Genomic DNA, 27,674 nt, shown 5'->3' with positions numbered 1-27,674 from the left:
TCAATAGAGAAGGATTCATAAAACTTCTGGAAATGAGTCTTATGGGATCAGTAAAAATTGCCTGGGACATGACTTTGATGGAAACTAAAGAGTCAGTCCTAGCTGGTGAATCTCTTAGTGAGATCGCTGGAAGAATGGCTACCCTATTTAAAGCACAATTTATAGGGGTTGACTATTTTAACAGTCAAGACACAGAGAAGAGGAAGAAATATACTCAAGCTCTGTATAGTCTTGAATTACATGATATATGTTTGGTGGATGAATTTATTATGTTATTCACTAAATATAGATGGAATTCAGGAGTCGAAGAAGATATAGCCATGCAGTTATTCTTCGCGAAGATGCCAAGTCCCTGGAGAGAAATGCTTATAAGGGAATATGTGTATGGAAATCCAGATACATTGGCACGAAGAGCCTCTTTCCTTAAAGGAAAATTGGGGGAATGGTGCCATATGGCAGCATTACAAAAGAATTACAAATGCTTAAGGAGTATAAACAAACGAACTCCTTCGTGTTGTAAAGAAAATGATCTTCCAACAATTATTGGAAGTAAACCACAGAAGCATAGAAGGAAAAGTTTCAGGACTCATCCTTATGCTAAAGGTGGAAGAAGTTCTTGGAAACCAAGAACAGTATGGTCTAGACAAAAAGTCAGATCTTACAAATCTAGACAAAGAAATGGACCATCGAGAAGTAGGACATCTTCGCAAGCATCGAGTACATCTCGAAGCACAGGAAGAACACCTACAAAGAAAACTTTCAGAAGAGCTCATACTCAAGCTAATGAAATTGTCAAAGATTGTAATTGCTGGACATGTGGAGCAAGAGGTCATATCTCAACCAACTGTCCGGAAAATGAAAAAAGAGGTATTAAATGCTTCGATCCAAACCCGGATATTGAAGAAGCAATTTATTATCAAGATCTTATTCAGGTCTACCAATTTGAGGATATTGCCTCAGATGAGAGTATATATGAAGAGGAAGAAGTTCTAAGTCAGGGAGGATCCGATGCAACTGAATCGGAATCTGACTGAAGACGAGGTGTTTCAACACGAAACACAGGAGGATTTGTCTGGATTCTTTAGTCAGACAACAATATCTCATAACATGGTTCAAAGAATCATGAAAGAAAATCTTAGTCTACAGAGATATCAAAGATTCTCTGCAGGACAGGTAGAAAAGTTCTTAGGAAATATTGGTCTAAAAAACAAAAAGCATCATCTAATCTATAAAGTTTCCAGAAGGGAAATGGCAATTCCAATGGAACTTACTGGAAATAGAATGGAGATGCAATTAATTCCTTCTGAAGAAATTAAGGAGGAATTACAAAAACTCAAGATAGAAATGGCAAAGACTATGTCTTGGATTCATATTGGAGCAATCCAAATTATGATAAAAGCTACTTTTAAAGAATGTATAGATTCACCCATTGAAATTGCTATATGCGATAAAAGAATGGGGAACCTTCAAGATTCAGTACTGGAAACTATCTCAGGAAATCTCTGTGCAGGAAAGATTGTAGGAGTAATCTATCCAAGGATAGCCTACAACCTGGCAGATCGATATTTCAGTCGAGCCCTGACATTGCATCAAAATTTCAGGGAAAAAAGGCTGACGAAAGAAGGTAATAGACCATATTCTATTATCTATCAAATCTCAAATGCTCTATCTAATACACATCATTCAGAGTTGTTTATTAGAAATGAGTTTATTGAGATACCAAAAATATTAGGAAAAGTTGCTCAGGCAATTTATCCAGAACGAGTTGAGTTTTCGGTAATACAAGAAACAGATATTCAAATACAAGACAAACCGATTCTACAAAGGAATCAAAATCTTAGATTGGAATCAAGAAGACTATCTTTTCAAGGAGATAGGATTACAAGCTACAAATGGGGAAAAAACCCTGTCCAAGAAACCCAAAAGGAGCTAAAGAGCTTTTCAACAACAGGAAAACTTAAATGCCCCGAAGGGTGGAAGGAGGTTGAAATAGTATTTGATATTAAAAAACAGAGGAATCAATTTCCTTGTAATACCATTTACTATTTAGAACAACTTATGATAGGAACTTACCAAGGAATGATCCAAGTTGGAGAATTGGAAGTTCATATAACAGGGATTCCAGGGAAAGAACCAGATCAATTGGTTCTTGGACTAGAGTATCTCGAGGAACATAAATCTTGGAAACGTTTAGAGTATGGAATGGAGTTTATGGCAGAAGATAAGATGTGGAAATTCCATTAGGAATGTTATATGAAAAATATAAGGCAGAATATTTTTCTGCTTATATTGATTCAGGTGCTAGAATCTGTACATCAAAACGAGGAATTTTTCCAAATAATTTGGAAGAAGAATTACCCAATATTGCTGAAAGAGATTTTTCCAGAAGAATCTTAATCTTATGTAAAGGGATTAAGATGATCGAAATAATGATTGGCGGTGCTGGGCAAACACCTTGGTATAAGATAAAGACACCACCAAGTTATTTTCATGATACAGGAGCTGATATTTTGTTAGGAAACAATTTCCTACAAATGTTTAAATCCTTTACTCAAGAAAATGAGACTAGACGATTAGTGTTTACAACTCCTTGTAACCACAAAATCATAGTCCAACGACTAAGAGAGGCATTTTATAAAAAAATTGTCAATCCAGTTTCGCAGCAAGCGTGGTGATTCAGGACAACTTCTGAACCCAAAAATGAAAGATTCTAGAAGGTTTGGAGAAATAATGCTCCAGTTGAGAGCAGATAAAACACTCCAACCAGAAGAAATAGAATACCTTAAGATAACTCTGCATAAGAATGAAGTAGAGTTTGAATCTAAGGTATCTTTGGAAGAGGTCAAGAAAAAGATCAAAGAAAACTTCAATGAAGATCCCTTGGCATGGTGGGACAGAAATCAACTTAAAGCTTGCCTTAAAATTAAGGAAGACAAAGAGTATGAATCTGTCCGTTGTAAGCCTATCCTAATGAATATTATTGATCAAAGAGATATGCAAATTATAATCAAGGAACATTTAGACATTGGTTTAATCAAAGCAGGAATGTCACCATATAGCAGTCCAGGTTTTTTGGTAAGAAATCATGGCGAGATAAAACGAGGAAAACCCAGATTAGTTATTAATTATTAAGAAATTAATAAGATTCTGGAGTTTGATGGGTATTTTATACCTAGTAGAGAACATCTAATAAGTTGCATACACAATGCCAAGATATTTTCTAAGTTCGACTGTAAGTATGGATTTTACCAGATTAGGATGCAAGAAGAAAACAAGAAATTCACAGCTTTCTCTACACCACAAGGACATTATATTTGGGAGGTATTACCAATGGGATTGGCTAATTCACCTCAGATATTTCAAAGAAAGATGGATAATCTTTTTAAAGATTATTTTAAGTTTATATTTGTTTATACTGACGATGTTTTAATAGGGTCTAAAGATATGAATGAACATGTTAAACATTTGGAGATTTTCTCCAATGTTTGTAAAAAAGAAGGACTGGTCTTATCTGAAAAGAAAGCAGTCATTGCTACAAGAAAGATTGAATTCCTTGGAATTGAAATCAATGAGTCAGGAATTATTCTGCAAGAACACATAGTGGAAAAAGTGCAGAATTTTCCAGAAAGTTTCAAAGACAAGAAGCAACTTCAAAGTTTTTTAGGAGTTGTTAATTTTGCTGGGATGTGTATAAAAAACCTAGCAAAACACAGGAAAGTGTTTAGTCCATTATTGAAAAAAGATGCTAGATTTTTATGGACGGATGAACACACAAAGGGACAATGCCAATTAAAGGAGATTTGTAAGAATCTTCCAAAAATGGCTATTCCTCAAGATGAGGATGATCTCGTATTATACACAGATGTCAGTGATCATTGGTGGGCAGCAGTTCTTACTAAGCTCACACCAGATGGAGAACAACCATGCAGGTATTGTAGTGGGTTATTCTCAGACGCAGAAGCCATAAGATGGCATATCAACGAGAAGGAATTTTATGCAGTAAAAAAGACTTTTGAAAATTGGTCATTATTTTTACTTGCAAAGAAATTCACTTTGAAAGTTGATAACACACAGGTGAAAGCTTTTTTAAGGAATATAATAGAATCTAAACCTGAGAAGGCCATATTATTAAGATGGCAGACATTATGTCAAAATTATATTTTTTAAATCTCATGAGAATATTCTTGCAAATTTTTTAACAAGAGATGGACAACATTGACATTGATGCTATTATCAAGAAGCAGAGGCATTTAAGGGAACACCTTGAAATGCTTCAAACCGAGTTCAACAAGTTAGCACTGAACGCAGAAATTGCGGGAAGGCTTCAACAAGCTGATAAGAGAATTGTCTCTGATCGAATTAGAGGATGTCTACAGGCATATACTCAATTATGGTCTGTAATGCAAAGGCCTATCCTCCAAGGCATTGAGAAACCACTGGTTTCCTAAATGGAGAGTTTTCGTGTACAGGACTCTATACCTGGAGCAGGGGATTCAAGTACCCCTAGCACAAGTGTTAAGACAAGATCATCTTCTGATGAGTCGTCTAAAACAAAAATTGAAACTCCAGATTTTAATCTCGAGTCTTCAAGTCAACCCTTCACCTCGGGGATTGAAGAGAAAAAGATCGACCTTAGGCCTCGAACTGACAAAAGCAAAACTAAGGTTGGTACTAATGAAGCTGTAATTTCTCCATTTCAGATATACCAACAGAATTGGGAGAAATTAAAAACAAGAATTGGCATTAACCCAAACACCAACCGGGTTGATATTTCAGGAAAATACCCAAGGATATGGATGAAACCTAATTCATATCCAAAGGATGTCAAGACATGGTATGAATTTGGGGCTTTAGCCTCAGTTTATACTACATCACCCAGCTTTCCAGAAATTTCAGGACTACCTAAATGGATTCAGGAAGCTGTTCATGAAACTTGGGCGAATAATTATTATTTGTCCAGAGGAGATGTTTTGGAGCTATATTTTTTTAGTGCAGCACCAGAACCTGCAGGGAAAGGTTCACACGAAGCCTTTCATTTCATCAAGTTAAGGAGGCCAGATACAAATATTCAAAAATTTATCAAGGACCCTCCAACAGAAGAAACACCCCTAGTCGCTTCAATTACTGAAGACGATATTTCTATCAGAAGAGCTTGGGGTATATGGGTCTGTCTCACAGAGATGGACAAAGTCAAGTTTCCATTTAAGTTTTATCAAAATTCTTTAAATGGATCATTCCATGTTAAATACAATGACAGGGAAAACCACAAGTTTTGCAGAAGAATTATTTGAAAAGAAAAGAAATCTTCTGTGGAACAGCAAGCTGACGGCCAGTAAAGAGACTCGTCGAAAGTTCTGTAATATGGCACACATAGGAAGATGGTCAGAAAAAATTTGTCCTAAATGCCAGAATCAGAAAGAACCGGAGTTCGGTAAAGGTTTTAAACCGAGATCTGATCGAAATCATTTTACCGAAACATGGACAAGTGGGGAAGGACCACAAGAACATTTTCCTCGAGGATACAAAAAGCCAAAGATTCCTCGACAAAGTTGAAAAGAGACATGTGACCAGCCCACAAACCTAAAAGTAAACCCATCATGTGAGTGGAAGGACATGACCACCAATAATCGGTGGTAAGTAACAAAAGAACATTGGATACTCTATGTAAAAAGGAATCCAATAAAGAAAACAAGACAACTCGTCCCAAAATTCACACTATAAATAAGGGTAAATGGAACCAGTTAAACATACAAGAACGAAACTTAAAGAAAATGTATTCTACAAGATCAGCTTCCAGCCCTTAGAACTCTAATCCAACATTTTAAAGAAAAGGGAGATGAGATCACCGCAGATCTATTTCAAACTCATCTCTACTGGTATTGTCATCAAATCAAAGAAGAGGAACACTTGTTTAACGTCTGTATATATATATATATATACACACACCTCCCAGCCAACACTTGTTTAACGTTTGTATGTCAAAGACTACATAAACAAGTTTAATGTCTTTGTGCAAGACTATATTTTGGGTGGTGGAGGTGAGTGAGCGTGTGTGAGAATTGAACAATGAATACACTAGAAAGGTGTTCTCACACACTGAGGGAAAAGAGCTTCTAAACTAAGCTGATATGTCTTTGTGTATTCTCTTTGGACTGATTGCTTTTTGAAGCTGATATGCAGTAAGCGTGCCCTCTCTTCTTTTACTCACATAATTTTTTTGGTCTTCAATGATCTTCTATTTATCGGCGTGAAGGCTTAATCGTACAGTGAGACTCAATTATTGTATCCGTTGCAGCTTGAACGTGTTCCTTGAACTTTGTGTCTCGACTTTTCCGACAGTCTTCTGGAACATTTTTGCTTTATGCTTTGCTGCAACGTCCATTATTGTACTCTCAATATTACAGATGCTTTGTACCCTTTTTCGTAGTGGGAATCCACTTTAGATAAGCTTGTCTTGATCTGCAACTGATTGATTCCTAACTGATGCTCCTAACTGGACATCTGAACTGATTTTTAGTTGGGTTGGTGAAATCAGTTGACTTGTCAGTTGAACTGATTTCGCTCTTTCTGTTGAACTGATCTGCTGGGCTCTACATCAGTCCAATTCTTCATCAGCTGGTCGGGTTTCTGAAGTTCTCCTGCTGAACCACATATCAGCTGGACATCAGATTAACTGTTCATTGATATGTTAGTTGAGCTGATTCAGTTTGGGCAATCAGCTGGTACTTTCAGTTGCGTCTCCATAGCTTCAATTTTGGCTCAATTAACTGATCATTTCGAAGCCTGATCACTTCCAGCTTCCTCCGCACTACAATAAATTATTATAAACAAAATAACAAGTTTTGTTAACATCAAAATCAAGATTGCGAACATGAAATGATCCAACAAAAATACCATTTAGCATCAATCTTATTTTCAATAATTGAAAACAGTTATTTAATAAAGATATTTTCTCTTTTTCAGCTATCGGTCTCCGTTCCTTGATCGAATTTCGAATAACCTTTGAAAATATAGTTTTATGCCTTTAAATAATAAAATCCTATCTTAACATGTAATCATGCATATCTCAATTAACTCATGTCATTAAAATCATGTAATTGGTCATTTCTCATTTTTCCTAGATTCACGTCATTTTAAATTTTGGACTTTACACTTTTAATAAAATAAAGATATTAAAGTGATTTTAGACTCATTAAGTAGTAAAATAATTTATTTAATAACAAAAACACTATCGAAAAATATTTAGTTTGGATTCATATTTAAAAATATTGTCCGAGTCCTCAAAAAATCCCTCAACTCGCTAAATTTTGCGTACCGATTAAAATATGACCGGACGAATAAAAATACTCTACCAAGACTCATTTTCAAAAATCTCAATTAATTACACTATATTTTAACTATTTAATAAAAACGTTTTTTTTTAATTGTCAACTCTCCATTCCTCGTCGGACTCATCGGAGCGTGAAAAATTACTAAAAACCTTATATATATATATTCAAAAGTAAAGAAGCTCTAAAATTACTCTCTTCAACCAAAAAATAATTTACAGAGAAAATAAATACTTGCGACCATAAATGAAATAATTAATTATTGATCGAGGCATGTTGTATATGATCATTTCAGTTTTATACAAATAGTCCTCAACAAATTTACTAGATATTAATCTTNATATTATACACAATGCATCATGAATATATATCATGATGCATTGTGCAGCTTGGCCCTGAGCTCTCTTCTCAAAATTTTGCCCGCAGGAGACTTGGGAATCGCATTTACAAAGTGCACTTTATGCAACCTCTTGTAGAAAACCACCTGTTTCGCGACGAATTCTTTCACTTCTTCTTCCGTCACTTGACACTCACTTGCCGCAACAACAAATGCCACTGGAACTTCACCAGCTGCTTCATCGTTTTGCCTGTCAATACAAATCATTTTTACGTATATATAAACCAACTCTACTATATATCATGACTATAATTAACATAATATATATATATATATATATATATTATGTTAATGTACTTACGGTACGACGGCAGCATCGGCAATGTTGGGGTGGCTAAGGAGAAGAGACTCGAGCTCGGCTGGTGGCACTTGGAAGCCTTTGAATTTAATGAGTTCTTTAAGTCTGTCTATGATGAAAACATCGTCGTCTTCGTCTACGTAGCCTATGTCCCCGGTATGAAGCCAACCATCTACGTCAATGGTTCTGGCTGTTGCCTCGGCATCATTCAAGTACCCTAAAATTTAAATAAACAAACAAGTGATATGCATACATGCATAAACTAGCTTGATGACTGGCATGGTTTAAACGACATATACAACATTCGATCCTACAATTATATAAATTTTAGTCGTATAAAATTAATAAACCAACACACAAACAGATAATATACCTTTCATGATCTGCGATCCGCGGATGCATATTTCACCGGGTTGATTGCGGGGGAGGGAATGGCCGGTTTCGGGGCTGACCACCTTAAGCTCGGCATTCCGAACTACGTTGCCACACGAACCAGATTTAGTTGGAAATGGTTGTTTTGCAAATAATGGGGATAAACATAGCACCGGACCAGCCTCGGTCATACCGTACCCCTATACAAACATATCATGATTTAATAAAATTCAAATTATTGAATAATTTATTGTATATATTTGTATTCCATAAAACAATAAATATTAGATGTACTATTTGGGAAACACGTGTTTTTTATATCTAAAAATGTATATNTATTTTTATCGGTGACATTTTGTAATATATTAGTTGACGGTCAACAAAGGAAGCTGGAAATTTAGGTGACGTACCAAACGTTGAAAATGAAACGTGTCCAAACTCACATCACATCTTATTAAAAAATAAAATATATCAAACCAGATACTAAATTAGTTCTGATATTATTTTGAAAAAATTCACCATAAATTTGTAACTTGATTTCACTTTAATTATCACAAATAATTATATAAAATAAATAAAATACTATTCTAAAAATAACAAGTTTTGTGTTTGGTAGTTATATGTGTGTAAAATTAATATATATAAATATTATGGAAATTTATGTGTGTGATTAAGTAATATTCGTTTTAAAGAAATTAATTTAGTTGATTTATTTTATAAAATCATCGACACATTATTGAAATTGACTGACAAAAACGTAAAGAAATTAAAAGAATATTTACGGGGATTTTATTTTTTTTTTAAAAAAAAACCAAAGTTCTTATATTTGAAAAAGTTTTGGATAGATAGATATATTTACACAACATTATGACCATTTATATACGCAATTAACACAACAAAAATCGTATTATTGTGAAAACATTTCCTGCCTAGCTAGAAAATATATTATTTTTTATTATAAAAATATATTTTTGGTATGGATCGGACCAACCCTTCTACAAATATACATATTTAAACAATTAATTAAGTTAGACAAATAACAAAAAAAGTTAGTTGCACCTCCCACCAACAATCATGACCAATTAAATGAATCCATTAATTCAAACTTTATTTTTCTCGTTTCATTAAGGCGAAATGAATGAGAATCAACAACAGCAAGTTGTTGAAAAAATTCAAACTTTATTTTTATCGTTTTATTAAGGCGAAATGAATGAGAATCAACAACAGCAAGTTGTTGAAATATATATATATATATATCATTAAGTATACCATTTAGATCGATGGATTTTAAATTCATTTAACTTGTTTTGGATGAATTTAATTTTTGGGGTATTTCGAATTCCTTCTACATTATTTTTAAAATTTTGTTAAAAAAAATTAAAGTGGATTTCAAAGTTATCCTCGAAGAATAACTACTCGAACACGGCTCGAATTATTATTATTATTATTATTATTATTATTATTATTATTATTATTATTATTAAGCATCATCATCAACAATGAGTGATAATGAATTATTTATTGTATCGATATAAAGTATGATAAAGAAGTACTAATTTATTTATTTTATATAGAAAAAGACATTTGGGAAAAAATAATATCAGTCCATGAAAAGGATTTATATGTATTATGCTAATAATAATAAATAAATAAATAAAAAAGATGTAAATCAAACCAACTGAAAAGGACCATTTTCCCTATTCTTAGATAAGACTAAATTTTGTGAAAACATACATGACATTTCTAAACTTTTAGTGACAAGTATTGCAATGCAACATGAAGACATCCAAACTCAATCTAAAACATAAATTTTTTAAATCGATCAATCCAAACATTAATATAATTTAAATCAATGATTTTTCAAATCGATCGATCCAAATACTAACATAATTTAAGTCAATTTCATCTGAACTTAAATGACTCCAAAAACCAGAGTTTTAGTCGGGAGATGTATTAAAAATAATATATACGATTTTAATATTTTGATAAAGCGTATAAATTAATTATAGAAAAATAATACAATTTGATAGCATATCCCATTCGAATAACATGAAATTTAGTTGCGGTGGTTGTTGAGTTAGTAGCGTGACGTACCTGTCCGAATACCGCCTGCGGCAAACGTCGGAGAAGCGCTTCCTCCAGCTCCGTCCCAAGCGGAGCAGCCCCGGACTGCACCAGCCGAATCGAGGTCAGGTCGAAATTACCCACCACCGGATTCTTAGCCAGGGCCAGCACAAGCGGCGGAACCACCGCCGCCACCGACACTCGGTGCCTCTGTATGAGCTCCAGAAGCAAACCCATCTCGAATTTCTGCACCAACAGGATCCCGGCGCCCACCCTCAACGAACACAGCAGCGCCGCATTCAATGCGAATATGTGAAATAATGGCAGAACGCAGAGGACGACGTCGTCTTCTTTGACATGCCAATTGGGGTTCTCGCCGTCCACTTGCTGAGCTATGCTGGTGATCAAACTCTTGTGGGTTAGAATCACGCCCTTGGGTAGCCCGGTGGTGCCGGAGGAGAACGGCAGCGCGACGGCGTCGTCCGGGTCTATTTCCACTTCCGGAACATCGTTTTCGTCTGCTTCACATAATACAGAGAAAGGCAAGCAACCCTCTGGAGGATCGTCGATGGTGACTACAGAGAAATCCCGGCCGAGCTTCGGTGAATCATTACCACTATCGACTGGATCGCGGAGCTTGTCCACGTACAGCGACTGCGTGACGATCAACTTCGAATTCGATGCGTTGAATTGCTTGAAAATCTCAGCCCTGGTGAGAAAAGGATTCGCTGTAGTAGTAACCCCGCCGATCATCGAAGCACCCATGAAACAGAACGCGAACTCGGCGCAGTTCTGGAGCAGCAGCATGATGACATCGCCTTTCTTGACCCCAAGTTTGGACAGACCGGCGGCGGTTCTCTGGCAGATGAGATGAACCTCGGTGTAGGTGTAGCTTCTGCCGGTGTTTCCGACTAAGAGACAAGTCCTGTCGGATTTCTGCGACAGATTTTGGAAACAGAAACTGTGAAGAGGAATGTGATTGGGAATCGGGATCGGTGGCAGTTTGGATACGAAAATATGGCCTTCTTGATCCGATGCCGATTGTTTCTGGGATGAAACAAGATCAGAAGGAATCTCTGGATTCTGGGTTTCAACAGAAGCCATTGACGGCATGCGCTGTGGTTGTTGAAGCTTTTCTTGGCACTTTTTCCGAATTGATACGAGGAGTACAAGTGTTACAGTAAGAAAAAAAAAAAAAGAAAAAAAGAGGGTTGGTCTGAATTAGTTGCAGAGTTTAGAGTAATAATTTGTTGAATAAATACCGATGGGGATCAATGGAGACGCTGAGTTAGGTGGGAGGAGTGGAGGAGGAAAGACTACCAGGGGAGTAGGTTTGACCTGTGGAGGCGATTAATAAGAACAATATTATGAGAGAGAAGATTACCATTTTATCCCTCACCTACTCTTTGGTTATATCCATCTCAAATATATTATAATTATATAATTATTTTCACGTGATTCATTCAATATATAAATACACTTGAAATTTTAATCGATCATATTCTAAAGATTTGATCGTAACATAAAATGAGTCATATATGATTTTTCAAACGAATTTATACATTGAAACACGTGAAAAATCATATATATCTCATTAAAATATTGTACCAATGACATAATGTGACAAGTTCAACTTGTTTGGTAGGTATATATTACCAGCATAGAACCAAGTAGGTGAGTTCACTTATGGATATCGAGATTCACAAGAAATTTGATTGAGGAGGCAAGTATACAGAGCAAGGGAATCCTATTGCATTGATTGTCTTAAAAAAAGTGGCATTTAACAAGAAAATATTTGTTCTTCTTAGACCGTTAGCTACTATTATGAGTAAAACATCTATTTTGGGGTTAGGTTCACAGGCAAACCCCTCTAGCTTGTTTGACAAGCGGAGGAAAACTCTTGGTGTAGCATAACAATATGAGGACATGTATTAGCAAATATAGATAATGTCTTGTGTATACACATTACACATGAAGCTCACTTGATTTATCATGTAACGATAGTTTGAAAAACATGAATAAACGATAATAACATAGCGAAATCCTCCAAATCGAGAATTGTTATAGAAGGGAAGATAAATCTATGTGGGTATTAGTAGGCGAGATAAGGTATTTAATTTTAATATGAAATCACTGATAAACTTGAAACCTCAATTTCTAATGTCCATATATATGATTTTGCGAGATTTATTGACTTTTTAATACAATTGACATACTGTGATTATCTTTGAGTTTTTATTAAATGTTTAAAATCGAAAGATCAAGTCGGATTGTAAATTTTGGTTAATATGATTCAATTTAAAACTTTTTTTTTTCTCGAATTTTATTTTAGTTTTGCTGATTTCGGGTTATCTGCTTGGTTTTCGCTTTCTGAAATAAGTAAACAATGGAAGTCGAACTATGCAGTATATGCTAAAATAGCTAATAGGGTAACTGATCCTAAAGATTTTCCTTGGAAGAATTGATTGATTGAGTGCTGAAAATATTATCCTAAACTATTTTTGAATTCTTGATTTTGATGTGTAAAATAATTAAAAACACACGATGCTTGAATTTGGATTTGATTTTTTTTTTTGGTCTAAAATTATCATATAAATACTTATAAAAATATTTTTATAAAAACGTTGTTTACAAAATTTTTATAAAAAATTTTAAAAGATGTTTTTAGAATTAAATATTCGTTTGAACAATTATTCTATTAAAATATTTTTATATTTAAAAATAATTAATTTGTTTATACAATTATTCTATAAAACCATTATAATCGTGATTTTTGTTGTGAAAAAGTAAAAATTTATGGTAAAAAGTAAAAATCTCAAACTCTCAAAATTATCACACTACACACTTTATAATATTTTTCTCTCGACTAAATTGTATCAAATCTTTACAAATGGAGACCTATTTATAGGATTTCTTTGGAAAACAATCCAAAAATAATTTCATCATTACATACATCATCACACACTAATTTTCAATATTCAACACCTAATTTTACCTAATTTTCAACATTCAACATTATAATTTTCAACACAAATATTTCACATTTTCAACACTCTCCCTTGTGATGATGATCATAATATAATGATTGTTTTCATTACGTGTTTTTATACTGCCTCGTTAAAAACCTTACTAAAAAAAACTCGTTGGGATAAAAACCATAGTAAGGGAAAAAGAGTGCAGTCACGTAAACTCCCCCTCATGTTGACACGAACAATTCTTCACAGATTTCGTAGATTGCGCATCCCAATATTATATATGTGCTTTCTAAATATTGTCGTAGGAAGTGCTTTTGTGAAAAGATCTGATGAGTTTTTACTTGATTAAATGTGACGAACATCAATATATTTATTCTTCTCAAGCTCCTTGGTGAATGCGAAGAACTTAGGAGGAATATGTTTAGTTCTGTCGCTTTTTATGTATCCTTCTTTCATTTGAGCAACACATGCATCATTATCTTCATATAATATTACATGCTTCTCGTCGAATGATAATCCACATGAGATTTAGATATGTTGGGTCATTGATTTTAACCACACACATTCACGGCTTGCTTCATGTAGTGCGATAATCTCGACATGATTTGATGAAGTTGTTACGAGCGTTTGTTTCTGTGAACGCCAAGAAATTGCAGTGCCTCCACGAGTAAATACATATCCAGTTTAGGAACGTGCCTTGTATGGATCATATAAGTATGCATAACCAATTATACTTGGATTAGCATCTTTTGAATACAAAAGTCCCAAGTCTGTCATTTCTCGTAGATAACGGAATATATGTTTAATTCCGTTCCAGTATCTCTTTGTTGGATATGTGCTAAATCTTGCCAATAAAGTTACGGCAAAAGATATATCAGGCCTTGTACAATTTGTAAGATACATAAGGGCACCGATAGCACTTAAATATGGTACTTCTGGACCAAGAATATCTTCATCATCTTCACATGGACGGAATGAATCATTTTCTATGTTTAATGATCTAACAACCATTGGAGTACTTAAAGGATTTGATTTATCCATATTAAAACGTTAAAGGATATTTTCTGTATAATTTGTCTTGTGAATAAATATTCCACATTCTTTTTATTCAATTTGTAAACCCAGACAATACTAGGGGTGTCAAAATGTGACACGGCCCGTCAACCCGACACGACCCAACACGAAAAAAATCAGGTTCGGGTTAGTACTAGGTTAGACGGGTTTCGGGTTGGGTCGCGGGTTGACCCGAAATTTTTTTTTTTGAAAATATTACCTATATTTTTATATATTGTATGTTTGAACAAAATTTATATGATAAATTTTCATCATTTAATATTTATTTGTATTTTTTTTAACAATTGTTTATTTAATTTAGTAAATATACTTTTAATTTTCTACCATTAAACTTTGAAATTTAAATCGAAAATTTTGTTATTATGTGTTTAAATTAAAATATTACTATTATTTTTTATTTTTTCGAATTTTTTCATTAATTTTTTTTTAAAAAAATAAAAAAAATTTGGGTTTTGCGGGTTAGAGTGGTTGAGTCGGGTTAGACGTGTTCGTGTTCGGGTTGGGGGTTTTCGGGTTGCTTCGGGTTCGGGTTGGGAAAAAAAATAAAAAATTTCGCGGGTTGACCCAAAACCCGACCCACCCGACCCGATTGACACCCCTAGACAATACTTTGTTTTTCCAAGATCCTTCATTTTAAATTTCTCCTTCAAGTATGACACAACTTCTTGAATTTATTTATTTATTCCAATGATGTTTAAATTATCAACATATACAGCAATAATTACGCATCCGGATGTTGTTTTTTTAATGAAAACACAAGGGTAAATTGCATTATTTGCATATCTCTTTTTCATCAAGTGATCACTTAGCCGATTATACCACATTCGGCCGGATTGCTTTAACCTATATAATGATCTTTGTAATTTCACAGAATAATTAACATTATCTGGGTTTTGAACTTTGTGCTTCAGGCATCTTAAATCCTTCAGGGATTTTCATATATATATTACTATCAAGTTATCCATATAAGTAAGGTGTAACAACATCCATAAGACGCATTTCTAAATTTTCAGATACCGCCAAACTAATCAAATACCGAAACGTAATTGCATCCATCACGGGAGAATACGTTTCTTCATAATCAATTCCAGGCCTTTGAGAAAAACCTTGTGCAACAAGTCGAGCTTTATATCTCACTATTTCATTTTTCTCATTTCGCTTTCGAATAAAAACCCATTTGTATCCAACAGGTTTTACACCTTCAGGTATAAGGACTATAGGTCCAAAAACATTACGTTTATTTAGCGAATCCAATTCAACATGGATTTCATCTTTCCATTTTATCCAATCATGCCGATTTTTACATTCACCAAAAGATTTTGGTTCATGATCTTCATTATCATTTATGATGTCTATTGCCACTTTATAAGAAAATATATCATCAATTTCTTCTATATCTTTTCGGTTTCATATTTTTCCAGTATTAATATAATTGATAAAGATTTCACGATTCTCGTCAGTTTGTGGTTCTGACAGAACATTTTCGTCATCATGTGTTTCTTCAGGAACATCATTCTTTATTTTGTGATCATCATATGTTTCTTCAAGAACATCATTCTTTATTTTGTGATCATCGTGTTTCTCTATGAATTTTCTTTTTCGAGGATTTTTATCCTTGGAACCGACTGGCCTTCCACGCTTCAGGCGTTTAATGACATCATGAGTATCTTCAATTTGTTTCTTCGAAATTTCAATTCGAGCAGAGGCATTTGCAGCATGTATATATGATTTAGTTACCCCTTTTGTGTCTGCAAATGCATCTGGTATTTGATTTGTTATTCTTTGCAAGTGCACAATTTGCTGTACATCTTTTTCACATTGTTTTGTTCTTGGATCCATATGTAACAATGATGATACATACCATGTAATTTCCTTTTCGATATGTTTCTGTTCTCCCCCTAACATTGGGAAGATTTCCTCATTAAAATGACAATCAGCAAAACGTGCTGTGAACACGTCGCCTGTCTGTGGTTCAAGATATCGAATGATCGATGGACTATCATAACCAATATAAATTCCAATCTTTCTTTGAGGTCCCATTTTCTTTCGTTGAGGTGGTGCAATAGGCACATACACCATACATCCAAAAATTCTCAGATGAGAAATGTCTGGTTCTTTACCAAATGCAAGCTGCAATGGGGAGTATTTATGATATGCACTTGGTCTGATGCGAATTAATGAAGCAGCATGTAAAATTGCATGTCCCCATATAGAAATAGGGAGCTTTGTTTTCATAATCATTGGTCTAGCAATCATTTGCAGACGTTTAATCAATGATTCAGCCAATCCATTTTGAGTATGTACATGAGCAACAGGATGCTCAACAATGATTCCCATAGACATACAATAATCATTGAAAGTCTGGGAAGTAAATTCACCAGCATTATCAAGTCTAATTTTCTTGATTGTATAATCGGGAAATTGATTCCTCAATTTTATTATTTGAGCAAGTAATCTTGCAAATGCAACATTTCGAGTTGACAATAAACATACATGTGACCATCTGCTGGAGGCATCAATCAATACCATAAAGTATCTGAATGGTCCACATGGTGGATGGATTGGTCCACAAATATCACCCTGAATACGTTCAAGAAACATTGGTGATTCAGTTTGGATTTTGGCTGGTGATTGTCTTATAATAAGTTTTCCAAGAGAACATGCTTTACATTGAAACTTATTATTCTGAAAGATCTTCTGGTCTTTCAACGGATGACCATGTGTATTTTCTATAATTCTTTGCATCATTGTTGAATCAGGATGTCCTAATCGATCATGCCAATTAGTTAATATTGAAGAATTATCAATTACCATGTTTGATTCAATGAGACTTATATGTGTATAATGCAATCCAGTAGGGAGCATTGGTAGTTTTTCAATCACATATTTCTTTCCTGATTTATATGTGATAAGACACATATATTTCTCATTCCCTTCATTTATTGTTTGAGTATCATACCAATGGAAATATATATCATTAAAACTCAACAAATTTCTTTTCGATTGTGGTGAATACAAAGCATCATTGATCAAAAATTTTGTACCATTAGGTAACAAAAATTGTGCTTTACCACAACCTTTAATCAAGTTTACAGGACCTGATATAGTATTCACCATTGTTTTTGTTGGTTTTAGTTCCAAGAAATATATTTTATCTCGTAGAATAGTGTGCGTTGTACCACTATCAGGTATGCAAACTTCCATAGGATTAGTTCCTTGTTTAGCTTTGTTCATGGCATTTTCCATATTTGAACTTCAAAAATATGCAATGAAAAAAAAATTACTGACAATATATATGTAAATATAACACATATCATAATTGTACAATAAAACATTATCATATGAATACAAGAAAAATAAATTATTGTACATTTATATTCCACCAGTATATTGTTAATTTTCAGAGAAATCATTAAGAAAATCTGCAGCATCAATATTTTTCATTTCTATCCCACCAACATATTGATCATTTCCAGAGAAATCATTCAGAAAATCAGCAGCATCAAAATGAGTTGAATTACTCAAACGGTCACTGCGTTCAGTGAAGTTGGTCTCTTTTTATTTCCCCTTTATCGATCCTTTATAGAGCTTGCAAAGGTGCTCGGGGGCTTGACAAATACGAGACCAATGTCCTGGAGTACCGCATCTGAAACAAGAACTTTCAAATCTTTTCGAGTGGTTTTCATTAACACTCATGTTCTCTTGATGCCTTTTCAGTGGCTGGTTCTTGACGCCCTTTTGAGATGAGTTATAAAAATAACTATCTCGATTGTTTTCACAACCACGGCCTCGACCACGACCACGACCAATTCCACGTCCACATCCACGACCACAACCTCGACCTCGACCTCGACCTCGACCAATGCCTTGTCTTTGAATTTGATATGGGTTTCCAGGTTTAAATTCATTTTTACTTACAGCATTTACTTCTGGAAATGCTGTTGATCCAGTGGGTCGGGACTGATGATTTCTCATTAATAGCTCGTTGTTCTTTTCCGCCACAAGAAGACAGGCGATAATTTCAGAATATCTCGCAAATCCACGTACTCTATATTGTTGCTGTAGAGTTATATTTGATGCGTAAAACGTGAAAAATGTTTTTTTAATCATTTTCCGATTATGTAACCTCATGTCCACAAAAATTTAATTGCGAGATTATTCTATACATCGCCGAATTGTAATCACTTACTTTCTTAAAATCTTGGAATCTCAACATATTCCATTCATCACGGACGGTCGGAAGTATAACTTCCTTTTTATGTTCAAATCTTTCTTTTAATCCTTTCCACAGAGTCATTGGATCTTTTTCGATGAGATATTCACATTTCAAACCTTCATCAAGATGTCGGCGCAAAAATATTATAGCTTTTGCTTTTTCTTGTGATGAAGATATACCATTTTCTTTAATAGTCTCGCTTAGACCCAATGACTCAAGATGCATTTCTACATCGAGAGTCCATGGCATATAATTTTTCCCCGTAATGTCGAGTGCAACAAATTCGAGCTTTGCCAAGTTTGACATGGTGGTACTAAAAAAAATTATGATGTATTTTATTAGTTAATGAATATTGCAATACAAAGTAATGGATAAACAACAAATACAAGCATTCGTAAAAATAAAGAAAACACACGAGGAGGATATTCTCCGATAAAAACAAGATTCGTGAGTATTATAATCAAAATAATTAAAAATAACCTTGAGAAAGGCATCTTCTTTTTTCTTCGAAAATTTGATGAATAATAATTTTTAGAGAAGAAGAGAAAGTTGGAGTGATTGAATGTGTTTGTGAGATCATATTTATAGGGCAAAAACTAGCCGTTTTGTTACCGTTTATGACCGTTGGTGTACAAAAAAATAAATGCATGTATTTATATAATTTTATGATAATAATATGTTGTATATAATATTAGTAATGTTTGAATAATTATGTATATCATATCACATTATTATAATGAGGTGTCATAAGGTATTTTGTTTAAAAATCTTATAAGCTTTTATACTTGTCGTATCCCTTACCAGGAGTGTGGGATGTCGTCTTAACATCCTCCCAGGATTTATAACAAGTTTTTTGAAAAATTTATTTTTATTATTTATAATAACATTATATTATATATTAAATATATACACAATAAATAAATAAACAATAAAATAAATATTATTACTTTTGTTATTTTTTTCTTCTGTTTTGGAGCTTGGAAAAATATGGAGGACTTTTAGAGCTTCGTGTTGATAACGTGTTGCGAAAAAGTAAAAATTTACGGTAAAAAAATAAAAATCTCAAACTCTCAAAATTATCACACTACACACTTTATAATATTTTTCTTTCAACTCAATTGTATCAAATCTTTACAAATGGAGACCTATTTATAGGATTTCTTTGGAAAACAATCCGAAAATAATTTCATCATTACATACATCATCACACACTAATTTTCAATATTCAACACATAATTTTACCTAATTTTCAACATTCAACATTATAATTTTCAACACAAATATTTTTCACATTTTCAACAATTTTATTTTTCTTGTTTTCAATTTATTTTCCATTTGACCCCGCGTTTTTCTTTTTAAACATCAAAAAACCTTTTTAATTATTCTTTAGAAATTATATTTGGAGTACAGTTTTAATTTTAAAAAAATCATAAACTCTTTACAAAAAATCTAGTTCAATTTTTTCACTTTTAAAATACTAAACGTTTTAAAATACTTGTCCAAGCAAATCTTATATTTAAAAAAAAAAATTAATTTCAGAAGTAATTTATTAGTATTGTTATTTTAAAACATATTCACTTAATCTACTTCCATGTATTAATGAAGAAAGTTCTTTTGTAATTTACTTGATCTCTTTCGTTGAAATATTATTTTCTCATAATATACTTGGTGAAGGAAATATCTTCATATTTTTCCAACATTTTTCATTCAATAAACTTGTTTCTATCTAATAATGGTACAAAATACTAAAATTTTATTTTGATAGCGTCTAAAGATGTCAATTTTCTCAACGAAATTCTGAGAAAAAAAATCAAAACAAAGATGAGAATCCTCGTTTTTTTAAAGTTGGACAGAGGTGTAGGGAGGAAGATGGAATTCAGATATGAACTGTCCCACCCACCCTACTGTCATCCCTAACAACGCCTTTATTTCTACTATATTTTTTTCTTTCCTAAAATATCATTCATTCCAATAGTAATATCATATCATAGTTTGATATTTTGAATAATTAATTGTTTATATACATAATTTATTTTCACACTTACAAATTACAATGCACAAATAGAAAATACCATTCTTTGACATTTTACAAAATTTTATATGAGATCGTTTTATGGATCAATTTTGTGAGTCGAACCTTCTATCTAACCTGATCGATTAAAAAATGTTACTTTTAAACCAAAAAATATTACTTTTTATTTTAGATATAGATCTGTTCAAAGTCATCTCACAAATATAAATCCATGAGATCATATCACAATATACCTATTCATGATATTTTGATTTTTTTTTTTAAATCGTGAAATTCACTTGGATAAGCATTATTAGTAGATGTGTTTTGTACTTGTGTTCCAAGTGCATCTGTCCTAATCCCATGTCACTATTAGTAGACGTCATTGCGAGACAAGCTTATTAAAGATGGGTCTGAGCCAAGACAAATTTAATTTTGAGGTAAAGAATTATTTGTAGTTTCGTTTAATTTTTTGCACTCACCTAAATCATTTGGGAAATTAAAAGTTGATATGCAGTTGCGATTAAATTAGGATCATAATATTCATTTTGTTAATTGTGGAGTCATCAATATCCTATACTAATAATTAAACTCTAGAAAACAACCATGTTTCCACTATAAACATCAGCAATGTAATTAACAAATCAACAGAACTTGTAGCATTGCATGTCTTGGGAGAACTTGATGTAGGAGCAGATGGCAGTGGTGCGGCTACCGTCGCGACTGGAAATGGCGTTGGAGGGGCTGAGACCACCGGATGACCCGTGCTATTCGGGCAAGAGAGTACTGGTTGTGTACTCGACTGAGGGGATAGCGAAGTAGGCTGCACCACTCCATCTACACCATGGCATCTTATTGAAGACCCTTTGGTGCATACGTTAGGACTAATGATTCTCACATTGTTGAGATAAAACCGCTCCCTCCCATCATTATCGACCTTGAAAACATAACCGGGCCTGGACGTTGGGATCATGGAGCCAGTTGGGAAATGCTCGAGGTGCTCGAAAAGCAGAGGCGACGGGATGGATTGACGGAGCAACAGATCAACAAGGGAGGTTTCAGGTATATTGGTTCTCGACAAGATCCGATCGTTAGGCATCAAGAAAGTGACGTTGGACTGAAATAGGTCGGGAGGGGCCATGTTAATGAGGGTGACAAAAGTGAAGTAATTGGCTTTCTGCATCTCTTCCATTGCTACAACAATATCTTGGTTTCTTGAAGGAAGATTTGTTGCTGCCGCTGATATAGATGAGATGGATAACAGTATAACTTGAACAAGCAACATCGTAGACGGAGTCTGTCGTTACCCCGAAGAAATGGAGCATTAATTATTTTCTTGGGGTTGATAGATTATTGTTAAAGATTGGAGACTTGGTATATTTGGCTTTGTTATAGATGATGATAATTATATTACGTGACCACTAAAATTAGCTTGAACACGCATTCTTGCTGCTGTAACAACTTGCTTACAATGCTCATCCCTCTTGCATGAATACCATGTAATAGGAGTTTCTGGTGGGTTGAAATTTATCACACTTCCTTTGGGAACCACCAAACCAAAAATCCCTTTGCATACAACCACCAAACCCAAAATCTCTTTGCATACAACCACCAAACCCAAAATCTCTTTGCACCAAAAGCAACACCAACACCAGCACCAACACAAATAATTAACCCATGTGGTGACAATGTGAAGTGAAGTGTGCCAAACTGTCTGGACAGCATTTGTTAACTATGTTTATAATGTTAGATTGTTGTCGTTTTCCTAGCATAGAGGGACCATTCCTATCACTGTTTGAACCTCGAACTGTCGAAATATAAACTAAATTTCTCCATATTGTGATGTTTAGTCACAAAAATAAAAGGCATACACCAAGGTCCAAGGCTCAAGATTCGTCGCTCTGACACAAGGTAATGCAGCCCTTTAATGATGCTCGAGCATTAACCATAAACCCTAGGTCTTGGTGTGCTATACAGTTCAAGGCCACTTTTAAACACGTCTTCAATGTGAAACTAGTAAATCAGCAATGAAATGCAAGATAATGAACATCTATTTTCACCTATATAGTAATGAATTTTATTTTAATGTTCTTTAATAATTCGTAAACTAGATATAACATTATATGTGATACCATTATTTACGGCACTTCAATAGAGTGTGCACATACCATTATTTACGGCACTGCGATTGAGTGTGCGCCCCACCTTGCATCTTGTGCTTGAATGTTACAATACTTATAAGCCTTAGAGCGCGCCTTGAACTTTCTAATAAATGAAAGAATTCATTCATGACAAATCTATCCAAAAAGAATGAGGTCAAACATTCTAGTTCAGAAGTAACAAGTGAAATGGCACAAGGGCAACAAACGATAACATAAAACAGGAAGCTAGTATCAGGGATAAGAAAAAAGCAAAAAGAAAAATGAAAATTAGATATTTTAGGAAGTATCTGTAATGACAACTAGGAGAAAGGTATCGTGCTGCTAGTAATATTGGGATGCCTGCAGTCACAAGTACATAGGCTTCTAGATCCTTTCACTACACGTTGGGATCTTCGCACGTAAAGCTTTATGTTTAGCAACTTTCCTGCGATCTGTGCAAAAGGATAATATCTTAGATGAACGATACACTTCAAGTGAGTGAATTCAAAAAAGTGCTACAAGTTCACTCAATGTGGACAAATTTTCAGCAAGGATGATAAAACATTTGGAGTCACTGTTCTATATTGTTCAACATCTGTATGGCTTCAGCAGCAAGACAGTGATTTTCTATTTCATCATCCTAATTTTTTCACCAGGGCAATTAAGAACTGAAATCGTACAGATCGAAAACAACACTATACGCAAACTGGCGATATATTTAGGGAAATCAATGATAGAGGGACAAACCATTCTCCAAACCAAGTCTTCCGGACCCATTGGCAATGCCGGATGGGAATATAAAAAATGCTTCGAGTGCTGAAATATATGAAAAATAATCAGTCTCGATTTGAAACCAATGAAACCTAAAAATCTCTAGAAAAATGTGTACAATCATTAAGGTTGATTCTTAATATAAAAGGGTACATAATAATTCTAATGAATCAGGTTAAGATTGCACGAAGTTGAAACAAGATTCACAAACAGTATGTGATTCATGAAATGCACAGGCACATACCTTAGCTAGATTCATTTGCATCTCTCTAATTTGTGTGCGAGGAATGCTTCTTAAAAATGATAAGAGCCATCCAGGCTGCATCACATCGCTAGAATCGACAAATACAGCTATCTGTCACAGAAACATCAGCTTCGCTATCAAACAAAAAAGCTAATAACTGTATTTTATCACTGATCAGAATCACAAGTTATACACTGTTTTATCCCCATGGAATTAACTTTATATCTTACAAAATACCCTGTAAACAACTTTCTCAAATTACCTAGTGAATGCATAAAATGTGTTGAAACAAATGCCAACTCAATTCTGAACTTTGACAGCAAAAATCACAGGTGAGAGAGTTAATAACTTGTACAGTCAGACATCCATAAAAAAGGTATATACCTTGCGATAGTCAAGAATTCCTTCAAAGGGAAGCTCCAGTTCATCGCTAACAATAACAGGGATGCACCCACTGACAATTGCATCAAACAACCTAGCAGATGAAGGAGTGTCGCCTGCTGGATTAAGGCAAAAGGTAGACCTGGTCAATAGGAAGAAAAAGCATAGATAAGATAATTCAGTTTTGCAGGAATAATGACAAAGCAATTGTATCACTGAACTAAATTATACTTCTGCATGCCAATCTGAGCTGCAGCCTTTCCTCCCTCTCCTGCAGTACCCTCCTCTATTATCACATCATTAGCGCCAGTGAGTTCTGTTACAAGTTTAGCACGAATTTTCCCACCCTGGAATCAAAATAAGAAACAACACTTAATTCAACAAAATATTCATTGCTAAAACCCTCGTGTCTGTCTCCCCATGAACAAGCCTTATATTTTGCGACAAGCTCCCAATATGAAGACCCAGACAACTAAAAAAAGTCACTAGTGAGGATGGTTAAGCAGAGCTCACAGCATTTCTTTTCAGCCTCCCACGAAAAAACAGAAGTGTTGTTCTCTTTGCTTCTGACAAACATTTTGAATCACACACATCAACATTGGGAACATATGGAAGTATCACGTCTTTCTCAAGGTAAACTTGTCCTGGTTTATACCTGCAATGCCAGAAACAGTCACATAAATGCACCCACAAATCGACATAACATATTTGGGACAATGAAGAGCTTCAGGCATATTATCACCAATTTCCTGTTGAATCCATATCAGGAAGGAGCCAGATTGCATTCTTCATAGACTTTCGAACAGATTTAAATGACCAGGGATGATGAACTGGAAGGATGTGATCTCTACCCTCAGATCTCTTCCAAGCTGGTTGTTCTGTTACCCACTTCAGAGCTTCCTACATAGACAGATTGATTAATTAAATTTTCTAGATGATAACTCAACTGCTATACGTTAATCAATTATTCTGATAACATTCTTGATCTGTACCTGAGATGCTAATACAGAAAGTGACATGGAAAAGGCAAAAATCTTTCTTAGACCCCTTAACTCAACCCATTTCACATCCATGTTATAAAAAAGGCATTTACAATTGTTAGATTCATGATACATACAATTAAATAGCATTATAATTAAGAAAAAATTCCAGCACCTGGAGGACTAACTTTTTGTCATTATCACATGCAATAACAACTGAAAATTTTGATAATCCAGAATCTTATAACTTCTTCCACAGAGCTTAAGGCATACGGTGGCTTCAATGTGGCCTCAATTTAAGAAGCCAGAGCAAGCAGCCATTATTGACACTACCCATCACAGGGGAGTTGACAAAAAACAAATGTATCACAACATGGTAATGAAAATAAGTTCACTAAATTTCATCCCAGAAATGGATCTCACTATAGAAAGCTTTTTTTGGTAGTTCATGATCAATGACAGGTACAAACCAATGAAAACGCCTAAAATAACGAACCATCCAAAGAGCTCCAGCATGCTTCATGACCATGTAAATTTAATAAAAATCTAAAGAACAAGACATTTGGAAACACACTCACACCCTGTAAAGTGCCTTGCACTCTTGCTTCTCAAGCAAGAAAAAGCTAATCGTCGTGAAGAACGGAATGTAAAACAAGTCAGCCTCCTCATGTTTATGAACTCTCACGACATTCTTCAATAATCTTTCCGTCTCCGGCGCTATCAAATCGGCCCACAACCAGTAATCAACAGAATGCTACGGCAACAAACAAATCATCAAAAAAGACACTAACACAGCATACGGCAAACAAGAGAGAATAAGAATACTTGTCGCACATTCGGAGCATTAGATCGGAAATTAAACTAATAAAGATCTATTTTTATTCGAATGTTAGTATTTCTTACACACATCCCAAGCTTTTTGCAGCTATATAAAATGAAGTGTACTCACTTGCTCGATCAATCGATGGACGGGACTGCCATTAGAAGTGACAGTAGTAGTGTCTTTGTAAGTACTTTGAAACAACCGGAGTAAATCGTAGGTGAATTTCGAGGGCATATCGTAGACGTAAACCTTGAGAGGTGGAGACAACGGATAGAACCAATTTTCACCTCCATAGAGCCTTTTTTCCTCGTTAAGCGCGATCAAATCATCAAAAATCTTGACTTGCTGCTCTGTGACATTGCCACTAACAGTGTCATCGGGAGCCGTAGAGGATTTCACGTTAGCTAGGAACTTTTGAAGTGAGGAAACAAATGAATAGTCGGCGTTAGGGTTTGGAGCGACGTAGACCGTGTCGTGTGAGAGAGTGGAGGATGGGGATGACGAGGAGGTGAAGATGTAGAAGAGGAGGGAGAGAAAAAACAGAGAGATCAAGAAGTAGAGAAATGGGGAACGACGGGATTTGATTCCGCCGGATGCAGAGGCGGAGGTGGAGGCGGAGTGGTGTCTACCGGCCATTTCCCGGGGGCTGAATCAATGGGACTCCGCCGTCATCGTCATTCTCATATGAATGATTATGAATTTAATTAATTAATTTAACAAGAAACATAATCCATTATCATGTAAACATCAATTCAAACAAAAATAAATTATTATTTAAATAGTAACTGTAATTTTTTTTTTTACCATTATTCGTAATAAAGTTTTAGGGGCAAAAGTGTATATAAGTTATATTCATTTTATTTTTCGGCACTGATTATAAAAAGTGAATATATATACTACTTTTATTTCATTTCAATATTAATTTATTCAATTATATCAAGCATGATCTTATAGTTTATTTATATAAACATGTTGGCCATCTTATATAAAAAGACAAAAATCGTTTTATGGATCAAAATTGGTTGTATGGTTCACAATCTTTTTAATATATATATATATATATTGTTGAAAAATTATTTAAAAATGTGTTAAATATTTGTGTTGAAAATGTGAATGTTGAATGTTGAAAATTAGGTAAAATTAGGTGTTGAATATTGAAAATTAGTGTGTGATGATGTAGGTAATGATGTATTTTATTTTTGGATTATTTGTAAAAATTTTCTATAAATAGATCTCTCATTTGTGAAGAAAATCACAATTGAGTTGAGAGAAAAATATTATAAAGTGTGTAGTGTGATAATTTTGAGAGTTTGAGATTTTTACTTTTTTACCGTAAATTTTTACTTTTTCACAACACGTTATCAGCACGAAGCTCTAAAAGTCCTCCATATTTTTCCAAGCTCCGAACAGAAGAAAAAGGTAACAAAAGTAATAATATTTATTTTACTGTTATTTATTTATTGTTTATATATGTAATATATAATATAATGTTATTGTTAGAAATAATAAAAATAATTTTTTCAAAAACTTGTTATAAATCCTGGGAGGATGTTAAGACGACATCCCACACTCCCGGTAAGGGATACGACAAGTATAAAA

General features: G+C 34.1%; 3 protein-coding genes across 5 annotated transcripts; all 3 read right to left on the bottom strand.

The window, feature by feature from the left end:
- Window positions 1-7,568: 7,568 nt before the first annotated feature.
- LOC140989845 (4-coumarate--CoA ligase 2-like) lies at window positions 7,569-11,802 on the bottom strand. Its single transcript, XM_073459296.1, has 4 exons — window positions 10,490-11,802; window positions 8,397-8,595; window positions 8,027-8,240; window positions 7,569-7,915 (listed from the first exon to the last, which is right to left on the bottom strand). Exons 1-4 carry the CDS (start codon window positions 11,570-11,572, stop codon window positions 7,699-7,701), a joined length of 1,713 nt encoding a protein of 570 aa, XP_073315397.1. The 5' UTR covers window positions 11,573-11,802; the 3' UTR covers window positions 7,569-7,698.
- Window positions 11,803-21,263: 9,461 nt separating this feature from the next.
- LOC140990439 (uncharacterized) lies at window positions 21,264-23,014 on the bottom strand. 2 transcript variants are annotated; one of them, XM_073460121.1, is made up of 2 exons: window positions 22,904-23,014; window positions 21,264-22,032 (listed from the first exon to the last, which is right to left on the bottom strand). In XM_073460121.1, the coding sequence occupies exons 1-2, from the start codon at window positions 22,904-22,906 to the stop codon at window positions 21,322-21,324; spliced, it is 714 nt and encodes a 237-aa protein (XP_073316222.1). In that variant the 5' UTR covers window positions 22,907-23,014; the 3' UTR covers window positions 21,264-21,321. The 2 variants fall into 2 exon arrangements, with proteins under 2 accessions (XP_073316222.1, XP_073316223.1); XM_073460122.1 differs by lacking the exon at window positions 22,904-23,014 and adding an exon at window positions 22,868-22,897.
- A 65-nt stretch (window positions 23,015-23,079) lies between these two features.
- Window positions 23,080-26,756, bottom strand: LOC140990438 (probable arabinosyltransferase ARAD1). Of its 2 annotated transcripts, XM_073460119.1 has the most exons (9): window positions 26,202-26,756; window positions 25,833-26,006; window positions 25,015-25,172; window positions 24,786-24,927; window positions 24,504-24,619; window positions 24,276-24,414; window positions 23,892-24,002; window positions 23,624-23,692; window positions 23,080-23,328 (listed from the first exon to the last, which is right to left on the bottom strand). In XM_073460119.1, the coding sequence occupies exons 1-9, from the start codon at window positions 26,709-26,711 to the stop codon at window positions 23,197-23,199; spliced, it is 1,551 nt and encodes a 516-aa protein (XP_073316220.1). In that variant the 5' UTR covers window positions 26,712-26,756; the 3' UTR covers window positions 23,080-23,196. The 2 variants fall into 2 exon arrangements, with proteins under 2 accessions (XP_073316220.1, XP_073316221.1); XM_073460120.1 differs by lacking the exon at window positions 25,833-26,006.
- Window positions 26,757-27,674: the final 918 nt, after the last annotated feature.

This window comes from Primulina huaijiensis, chromosome 12 (assembly GCF_012295235.1).
Source record: "Primulina huaijiensis isolate GDHJ02 chromosome 12, ASM1229523v2, whole genome shotgun sequence".
Lineage (NCBI taxonomy): Eukaryota > Viridiplantae > Streptophyta > Magnoliopsida > Lamiales > Gesneriaceae > Primulina > Primulina huaijiensis.
This window is presented reverse-complemented; position numbering and strand designations above follow the sequence as displayed.

Excerpts from the sequence above, each read along its gene's own strand:
- LOC140989845 (XM_073459296.1), bottom strand. The coding sequence starts at position 11,572 with ATGCCGTCAATGGCTTCTGTTGAAACCCAGAATCCAGAGATTCCTTCT. Across the intron at positions 8,596-10,489 it reads CGCAGGCGGTATTCGGACAG|GGGTACGGTATGACCGAGGC; the intron begins GTACGTCACGCT and ends ATGTTTGTATAG. Across the intron at positions 8,241-8,396 it reads CGGATCGCAGATCATGAAAG|GGTACTTGAATGATGCCGAG; the intron begins GTATATTATCTG and ends TTTAAATTTTAG.
- LOC140990438 (XM_073460119.1), bottom strand. The coding sequence starts at position 26,711 with ATGGCCGGTAGACACCACTCCGCCTCCACCTCCGCCTCTGCATCCGGC. Across the intron at positions 26,007-26,201 it reads TCCATCGATTGATCGAGCAA|CATTCTGTTGATTACTGGTT; the intron begins GTGAGTACACTT and ends TTGTTGCCGTAG. Across the intron at positions 25,173-25,832 it reads AGTGCAAGGCACTTTACAGG|GAAGCTCTGAAGTGGGTAAC; the intron begins GTGTGAGTGTGT and ends CTGTCTATGTAG.